Source organism: Nerophis lumbriciformis, linkage group LG04, assembly GCF_033978685.3.
Source record: "Nerophis lumbriciformis linkage group LG04, RoL_Nlum_v2.1, whole genome shotgun sequence".
Lineage (NCBI taxonomy): Eukaryota > Metazoa > Chordata > Actinopteri > Syngnathiformes > Syngnathidae > Nerophis > Nerophis lumbriciformis.
This window is the reverse complement of record NC_084551.2, coordinates 48,655,001-48,665,000: the sequence shown is the minus strand read 5'-3', so window position 1 is coordinate 48,665,000 and position 10,000 is coordinate 48,655,001. Positions and strand designations below refer to the sequence as shown.

Genomic DNA, 10,000 nt, shown 5'->3' with positions numbered 1-10,000 from the left:
TCTCTCGATGAGCTTCAAGTAGTCACCTGAAATGGTTTTCACTTCACATGTGTCATAGTTTTGATGCCTTCAGTGACAATCTACAATGTAAATAGTCATGAAAATAAAGAAAACGCATTGAAATGAGAAGGTGTGTCCAAACTTTTGGCCTGTACTGTATATATATATATATATATATATATATATATATATACACACACATAATTTTTTTCAGCTTTTTTTTTTTTTAATGCAGCCCTAATCGGCTTTCGAAGGCATTAATCAGCGTTGCCTGAACAAGTACTCGTTCACAAAAATCGTCCGACAGCTCCCTAGATATTCATGTTTGCACACAAAATGAGAGACGGATAAGAAGAGGCCTCGATATTGGATGATCAGAGCAAAGTCAGCTCAGCTGCTAAACAGTGTGGCATAATCTCAAATTATTAGATAACGAGATAAAAATGTGTCGCTGCTTCATGTGACAGCAAGACAAAGAGACAGTTAGTCAGAGAACATATTGTATTAGCGTGTGTGCCAGAGACAAAAGTGTGTGCGTGTCATACTTTGCAAACCCCCCCCCCCCCCCCCCCCCCCCTCCGTCGGTTTTGCTTACCCATCATATCCTTTGTCTTCTTGAAATGTTTATACCAGCGCCCAAATTCCTGACACTTTGCCGCCGACACATTTGCATAGTAAGTGCTGTTGACAATGGAGGAAATCATACTCTGAAAGAGAGATTGATTGAGAAAGCGAGAGAGGCAGACGTTAGAATCCCGCCGTGCAAAAGGCGGACAAAACGTTAACACTTGTGAAACATGCAGGCGACACAGCGGCTTGTCACAACAAATAAAGTAAAAAAAATAATAATAATAATAAAACGAGAACGTGTGCGGAGCAACTCTGCGCTTTGGAAGAGAGGAAGAAAGAAGAAGGGAGGAAAAGGCGAGTGAAACATGCAGTTTGGGGTCTCGTGAAAGAAATTGAAATCAAACAAGGCTTTATCTGATCTCTCTTATCAAATGCCACTGAGTTTGTCTGAAGAGTCTTTTTTTTTTTCTCTTCTTTGAGTCTAATTGTGAGCGCAGCTCCGCATCTGCTGGAGTCAACATCGGAGATATTTACCTTCAAAAGGCCGGCGTGGTATTTATCTCACAAGAACAGCAGCAGCATCTGGACCGCGCGCGCAGACACGCTCTTGATTTAAACAATCTGTTAGGAACTTCGACTTCAAGGAGTTGGCGGGTCGCGGCGAGCATGTCGAGCGTGCGCTCTCGCCGCATCCACTCACGGCGGACCTCCTCCTCCTCCTCCTCCTCGGAGATAAACAAAGAGGCGAGATCCTTCTCCTCCGTGGCGGTTTCATTATTAAAATGAATGTTTTAACACCTTGCTGGCCTGCGGGTGAATACGGAGGTTGGCGCGGGAGAAAAAACTGTTTTCGATCGTCATACATATTCACGAGAGCCCAGCCATCTGTTTTCAAATTACAGGTATGCCATCTTTATCACTTTCCATCATGGAGGCGATGGGGGAGGTTGCTCACACGCTCAGCGGGCCCACAACACCGCGATGCTCCTCTGACCCCGTGACCTCTCCGGCAGCTCTCTTTCTTGTCATGAAAAATAGGATCACACTCCAGACAAGGATTGTCTTTGAAGCTTCCTCACTGATCAGTAACTACTCAGTGGCCTAGTGGTTAGAGTGTCCGCCCTGAGATCGGTAGGTTGTGAGTTCAAACCCCGGCCGAGTCATACCAAAGACTATAAAAATGGGACCCATTACCTCCCGGCTTGGCACTCAGCATCAAGGGTTGGAATTGGGGGTTAAATCACCAAAAATGATTCCCGCATCAAGGGTTGGAATTGGGGATTAAATCACCAAAAATGATTCCCGGGCGCGGCACTGCTGCTGCCCACTGCTCCCCTCACCTCCCAGGGGGTGATCAAAGGGGATGGGTCAAATGCAGAGGACAAATTTCACCACACCTAGTGTGTGTGAGACAATCATTGGTACTTTAACTTTACTTTAACTTTAACTGGCCTACGACGCTGCTGCTCGAGTTCCATCCATCCATCCATCTTCTTCCGCTTATCCGAGGTCGGGTCGCGGGGGCAGCAGCCTAAGCAGGGAAGCAGAGACTTTCCTCTCCCCAGCCACTTCGTCCAGCTCCTCCTGGGGGATCCCGAGGCGTTCCCAGGCCAGCCGGGAGACATAGTCTTCCCAACGTGTCCTGGGTCTTCCCCGTGGCCTCCTACCGGTCGGACGTGCCCGAAACACCTCCCTAGGGAGGCGTTCGGGTGGCATCCTGACCAGATGCCCGAACCACCTCATCTGGCTCCTCTCAATGTGGAGGAGCAGCGGCTTTACTTTGAGCTCCCCCCGGATGACAGAGCTTCTCACCCTATCTCTAAGGGAGAGCCCCGCCACCCGGCGGAGGAAACTCATTTCGGCCGCTTGTACCCGTGATCTTGTCCTTTCGGTCATGACCCAAAGCTCATGACCATAGGTGAGGATGGGAACGTAGATCGACCGGTAAATTGAGAGCTTTGCCTTCCGGCTCAGCTCCTTCTTCACCACAACGGATCGATACAGCGTCCGCATTACTGAAGACGCCGCACCGATCCGCCTGTCGATCTCACGATCCACTCTTCCCTCACTCGTGAACAAGACTCCGAGGTACTTGAACTCCTCCACTTGGGGCAAGATCTCCTCCCCAACCCGCTCGAGTGCGTACTAGATAATTTCTCCTGTACTCTAGCTTCAAACATGGATAAGTAGTACAACTTCCTACTTTATTCACAGAGCATTCAAACATTGACAACTGGACTGTTTGGTTGGTCTTAGAAGACATTTGGCCTCTCATCCAAGTAGGTTTTAATCGTTCATACTCATAGACTTAGATTGGTCAGATCTAGTCTAGTCTAGTGGCTGGACGCTAGAATAGATCTGAACAATCTGAGTCTGTGAGCGTGGACTGATGAAGCCTACTTGGATGAGAGGCCAAACGTCTTCTAAGACAAACGGAACAGTCCGGTTACCATTGTTTGAATGACCTGAGACTGTATGGGACCATCCATAGACATGTTCTTACTACTACTACTACTACTACTACTACTGGTACTACTACTACTTCCTGGCAACCTGTTCATGTTATAGTTTACTTTTTGCCTGAAGTCAGTTGGGAATTGGGGGTTAACTCACCAAAAATGATTCCCGGGCGTGGCACTGCTGCTGCCCACTGCTCCCCTCACCTCCCAGGAGGTGATCAAAGGGGATGGGTCAAATGCAGAGGACAAATTTCACCACACCTAGTGTGTGTGTGACAATCATTGGTACTTTAACTTTACTTTAACTTTAACTGGCCTACGACGCTGCTGCTCGAGTGCGTACTAGATAATTTCTCCTGTACTCTAGCCTCAAACATGGATAAGTAGTACTACTTCCTACTTTATTCTCAGAGCATTCAAACAATGACAACTGGAAAGTTTGGTTGGTCTTAGAAAACATTTGGCCTCTCATCCAAGTAGGTTTTAATCGTTCATACTCATAGACTTAGATTGGTCAGATGTAGTCTAGTCTAGTGGCTGGACGCTAGAATAGATCTGAACAATCTGAGTCTGTGAGCGTGGACTGATGAAGCCTACTTGGATGAGAGGCCAAACGTCTTCTAAGACAAACGGAACAGTCCGGTTACCATTGTTTGAATGACCTGAGACTGGATGGGACCATCCATAGACATGTTCTTACTACTACTACTACTACTACTACTACTGGTACTACTACTACTTCCTGGCAACCTGTTCATGGTATAGTTTACTTTTTGCCTTAAGTCAGTTGGGATATACTCCAGTCTCTGTCCTTGATCAGGATCTACTTAGAACTACTACTACTTCAATCAATCAATCAATGTTTATTTATATAGCCCTAAATCACAAGTGTCTCAAAGGGCTGCAACCCTGTTTCAGGGTCAGTACTGAGGCTGGAGTCTATCCTAATTCACTTTGGCAATAAAAGGTCAACTACACCCTGGATTGGATGCCAGTCAACAACAGGGCGACAGTAAAGAAGGGCCATACTACCATCCTCTACCTTCTGCTACCATTTATACCATGATCTACCTTCTACTACCATGTTCTACTACCTTATTCTACCTTCTATTACCGTGTTCTACCGTTCTCTACCATGTTGTAGCCTCTTCAAACTTCTTCTAACTTCCATCCATCCCATCCACTTTCTACCGCTTATTCCCTTTGGGGTCGTGGGGGGCGCTGGAGCCTATCTCAGCTACAATCGGGCGCAGGGCGGGGTACACCCTGGACAAGTCGCCACCTCATCGCAGGGCCAACACAGATAGACAGACAACATTCACACTCACATTCACACACTAGGGCCAATTTAGTGTTGCCAATCAACTTATCCCCAGGTGCATGTCTTTGGAAGTGGGAGGAAGCCGGAGTACCTACGCAGTCACGGGGAGGACATGAAAACTCCACACAGAAAGATCTCGAGCCCGGGATTTAACCCAAGACTACTCAGGACCTTCGTATTGTGAGGCAGATGCACTAACCCCTCTGTCACCGTGCTGCCCTCTTCTTCTAACTTCTACTACCATTTTCTCCATCCAATTGCCATGTTATACATTCTCCTACCATGTTGTAGCTTATGTTACCTTCTTCTACCTTTTACGACCTTCTTCTATTTTCTACTACCTTCTTCGACCATGTTTTACCTCTTCCACCATGTTGTAGCCTCTTCTACCATTTTCTATTTTCTACTATCTTCTTCTACATTCTACTACCTTCCTCGGCGTTCTATTAACTTCTTCTACATTCTGCTACCATTTTCAACCTTCTTCCATAATGTCCTTCCTACCTACTTCTACCACGCAAACAGACTGGACAAGTTGGTAGAGAAGGCCAGTAACGTGGTGGGAGTGGAGCTAGACTCTCTGGCGGTGGTGTCAGAGAGGAGAAGTCTAGCAAAACTCCTAGCCATTATGGACAACACCTCCCACCCACTACACTAGGACCTTGCGGAGAGAATGAGCACGTTCAGTGGAAGGCTCAGACTCCCAAAATGCAACACGGAACGACACAGGAGGTCCTTCATACCGACAGCCATCAGACTGTATAATGCATAGGTTCCTTCTTGACTGCACTTAAATGTACAATATATTTATATTATTCATATATTATATATATATATATATATATATATATATATATATATATATATATATATATATATATATATATATATATATATATACATATATAATATATTATATATATTATATTATTTATTATTATTATTGTCTATTGTGAGCGAACTGTGGTGCTGAATTTCCCCCAGGGATCAATAAGGTACTTTCTATTCTATTATATTATATTCTACCTTCTTCAACTACCTACTTCACCAACCTACCTTCTTCTATATTCTACTACCATCTACTACCTTCCACTCCCACCTTCTACTTTCTACTACTAGCTGCCTTTGTCTACCTTCTTCTACAAGCTTCCTTCTTTTACCACATTCCTTTTATCTTCTTCTATCAGCTACCGTCTTTTACCTGCTACTTTCTACTACTTTCTTATTTTTGTTACTGCCTTCTACTTTTTCTACCATGTTTTACCTTATTTTACCCTGGTGTAGCCTTATTCTACCTTCTTCTATTTTCTACTACAGTCCTCTATGTCGTAGTACCTTCCTCAACGTTCTACTACAATTGTCCACCTTCTTCCACCATGTCCTTCCTACCTACTGTGTTCTACCTTCTTCTACTACCTACTTCAACAACCTCCCTTCTTCTATATTCTACTACCTTCCACCTTCTACCTTTTTCTAACTTCTTCTACCAGATACTTTCTTCTACGTTCTACCATCTTCTACCAGCTACTTTCTTTTACCATATTCCTTCTACATTCTTCTATCTTCTGCCTGCTACTTTCTTCTACCAGCTTCCTTATTCTACGTTCTACCATCTTCTACCAGTTACCCTCTTTTACCATATCCCTTCTACATTCTTCTATCAGCTACCATCCTTTACCTGCTACCTCTACTACTTTGTTCTACCTTCAACATTCTTCTACGTTCTACCTAATTCCACCTTAGTCTAACCTTTTACCGTGGTGTAGCCTTATTCTACCTTCTTCTAATTTCTACTACATTCCTCTATGTTGTAGTACCTTCCTCAACGTTCTACTACCTTATTCTACGTTCTACTACAATTGTCCACCTTCTTCCACCATGTCCTTCCTACCTACTGTGTTCTACCTTATTCTACTACCTACTTCAACAACCTCCCTTCTTCTATATTCTACTACCATCTACTACCTTCCACCTTCTACTTTCTTCTACCAGCTACCTTTTTCTAACTTCTTCTACCAGCTACTTTCTTCTACGTTCTACCATCTTCAGCCAGCTACTTTCTTTTACCATATTCCTTCTATATTCTTCTATCCTCAGCCTGCTACTTTCTTCTACCAGCTTCCTTATTCTACGTTCTACCATCTTCTACCAGTTACCCTCTTTTACCATATCCCTTCTACATTCTTCTATCAGCTACCATCCTTTACCTGCTACCTCTACTACTTTGTTCTACCTTCAACATTCTTCTACGTTCTACCTAATTCCACCTTAGTCTTAAGTGGAATTAGGTAGAACCTAGTACTTTCTTCGACCCTTGACTAACTTATTCTACATTTGTCTACCTTCTTCTACCTTTGTCTACATGTGTCTACCTTCTTCTACATGTGTCTAGCTTCTTCAACATTTGTCTACCTTCTTCAACATTTGTCTACCTTCTTTTGCTTTCCACCTTAATCTACCTTCGTGAACCTTCTGACCCCAACTACCAACTACCTTTTTCTAACTTCTTCTACGAGCTACTTTCTTTTACGTTCTACCATCTTCTACCAGCTACTTTCTTTTACCATATTCCTTATACATTCTTCTATCCTCTGCCTGCTACTTTCTTCTACCAGCTTCCTTATTCTACGTTCTACCATCTTCTACCAGTTACCCTCTTTTACCATATCCCTTCTACATTCTTCTATCAGCTACCATCATTTACCTGCTACCTCTACTACTTTGTTCTACCTTCAACATTCTTCTACGTTCTACCTAATTCCACCTTAGTCTTAGGTGGAATTAGGTACCTTCTTCTACGAGCTTCCTTCTTTTACCACATTCCTTGTATCTTCTTCTATCAGCTACCGTCTTTTACCTGCGACTTTCTACTACCTTCTTATTTTTGCTACTGCCTTCTACTTTTTCTACCATGTTTTACCTTATTTTACCCTGGTGTAGCCTTATTCTACCTTCTTCTATTTTCTACTACATTCCTCTATGTCGTAGTACCTTCCTCAATGTTCTACTACCTTATTCTACGTTCTACTACAATTGTCCACCTTCTTCCACCATGTCCTTCCTACCTACTGTGTTCTACCTTCTTCTACTACCTACTTCAACAACCTCCCTTCTTCTATATTCTACTACCATCTACTACCTTCCACCTTCTACTTTCTTCTACCAGCTACCTTTTTCTAACTTCTTCTACCAGCTACTTTCTTCTACGTTCTACCATCTTCTACCAGCTACTTTCTTTTACCATATTCCTTCTACATTCTTCTATCCTCAGCCTGCTACTTTCTTCTACCAGCTTCCTTATTCTACGTTCTACCATCTTCTACCAGTTACCCTCTTTTACCATATCCCTTCTACATTCTTCTATCAGCTACCATCCTTTACCTGCTACCTCTACTACTTTGTTCTACCTTCAACATTCTTCTACGTTCTACCTAATTCCACCTTAGTCTAACCTATTACCCTGGTGTAGCCTTATTCTACCTTCTTCTAATTTCTACTACATTCCTCTATGTTGTAGTACCTTCCTCAACGTTCTACTACCTTATTCTACGTTCTACTACAATTGTCCACCTTCTTCCACCATGTCCTTCCTACCTACTGTGTTCTACCTTCTTCTACTACCTACTTCAACAACCTCCCTTCTTCTATATTCTACTACCATCTACTACCTTCCACCTTCTACTTTCTTCTAGCAGCTACCTTTTTCTAACTTCTTCTACCAGCTACTTTCTTCTATGTTCTACCATCTTCTACCAGCTACTTTATGTCACCATATTCCTTCTACATTCTTCTATCCTCTGCCTGCTACTTTCTTCTACCTGCTTCCTTATTCTACATTCTACCATCCCCTACCAGTTACCCTCTTTTACCATATCCCTTCTACATTCTTCTATCAGCTACCATCCTTTACCTGCTACCTCTACTACTTTGTTCTACCTTCAACATTCTTCTACGTTCTACCTAATTCCACCTTAGTCTACGTTCTTCGACCCTTGACTAACTTATTCTACATTTGTCTACCTTCTTCTACCTTTGTCTACATGTGTCTACCTTCTTCTACATGTGTCTAGCTTCTTCAACATTTGTCTACCTTCTTTTGCTTTCCACCTTAATCTACCTTCGTGAACCTTCTGACCCCAAGTCAGCTATGTGAACTACTACCCTACCAGTGGCTACATAAGGTCAGTAATTGCAACGCAGCCTACTACAGCTCTGCTAAGATGCAGCATTTACTGGACAACGAGTAGGTGCATCGTGTAACATATGAACAATCAATGCATGTGGTGACACCTTGGGGGAATTAGCCTGCAATACTGCTCGGAGGATGCAGATGGTGCAAAAGGAGCTAAGGAGCTGGGGGGGGTTTGTTCACTACGAGCAGGATGAGGCACATTTGGACAAGCGATAGTATTATGAAACAGCCTTTTATAATTGAAAAGCCTTCATTTGGGGAAAGTTGAGTTGAAGGTTAGGAAGACAAAAGTATTCCTTTTTTAATGGATCATACATTTATGCATGAAAAGGTTCTTTATTTTGCATTCATGTCATATTGGTATAAGGAGAAACAACTTCCGCTTTTGAAGCAGTGTTAAACGTTTGTACCTGCGCACTTTCAGGCATGGATATTGTCGGTCTTCCATGGAAGAGAGACACATCTCTCATAATGAACTCCTCCTCCCCTGCAGCCGGCTATGTTTTATTTACAGTATATGTGGGCTAAGGAGGCTCCAGGCAACAAACAAGAAGCAGACTCTCTCTCTCTCTCCATCCTTTCTCTAGCTCGCTCAGGCTTCTCCGCCATCTTTGACACAGATGTTCTAATAAATGCTGCTCATTAATCAGCCCTCTCCCCCAATACATCACTCTCTTTCTCGCCCACAGGGGGCTTCTGCGCGTTTGTGTGCGCCAAACAATACACACACATAAAAAGCAGGCACTTAACGGGACCCTGCGCTGCTCCTGGGATGCCATCGGGAGAGCGGGAGAGCGGGCGACCCGGCTATGGGGCGTCAACAGGTAACATGGCTCTGCACCTGTGCGTGGGTGCGTGTGGTATGTGCACCCTCTCGGTGATTGCTATCTGCCGCACACCAGAGCTTATCGGCAGGACCAGGAAGTGACACTTGGTGACTATCGGGCCCCAGCATCTACTCTACTCCCGTCAAAGGAGACAGGAAGTGTACAGTGTGTGTGTGTGTGTGTGTGTGTGTGTGTGTGTGTGTGTGTGTGTGTGTGTGTGTGTGTACGTGCATGTGGCTTAGTGGGTCTGCGTGTGTTATTGCCGACTAGCAAAATGTGCCATAGAAGTAAAAATAAAGCCCCGCACGGATCAACCCAACTGGACACACACAAGTCAGCCTAGGGAGTAAAAGTGCATCCCATTTGTGAACTCGCCAACATCTGAAACAAACACACACACACACTCACACACACACAGCTCAATTACGCCATCCACCTCAACTGGAGTGACCCGCCCCCTCCCCCCCAACATACATGCATGCACACACTGGCATGGTAAGATGCCATTTTGATGACTGTTTGCAGCTGGTGCATTGGGGGCCTCGCAGTGAGTGGGTAAGCTGGGGGGCGACAATGGCAGAGGGCGAAGTGTGTGTGTGTGTGTGTGTGTGTGTGTGTGTGTGTGTGTGTG

At 44.2% G+C, this 10,000-nt stretch overlaps 1 protein-coding gene across 7 annotated transcripts in view; it reads right to left on the bottom strand.

Moving 5' to 3' along the window:
* The window catches only part of satb1b (SATB homeobox 1b), a 250,029-nt gene that overhangs the window by 116,915 nt on the left and 123,114 nt on the right, over window positions 1-10,000 (bottom strand). For all 7 annotated transcript variants that reach the window (XM_061956591.2, XM_061956583.2, XM_061956599.2 and 4 more), the window contains exon 6: window positions 596-707. In XM_061956591.2, the coding sequence (XP_061812575.1) occupies window positions 596-707 (112 nt within the window). The remainder of the gene's footprint in view (window positions 1-595; window positions 708-10,000) is intronic.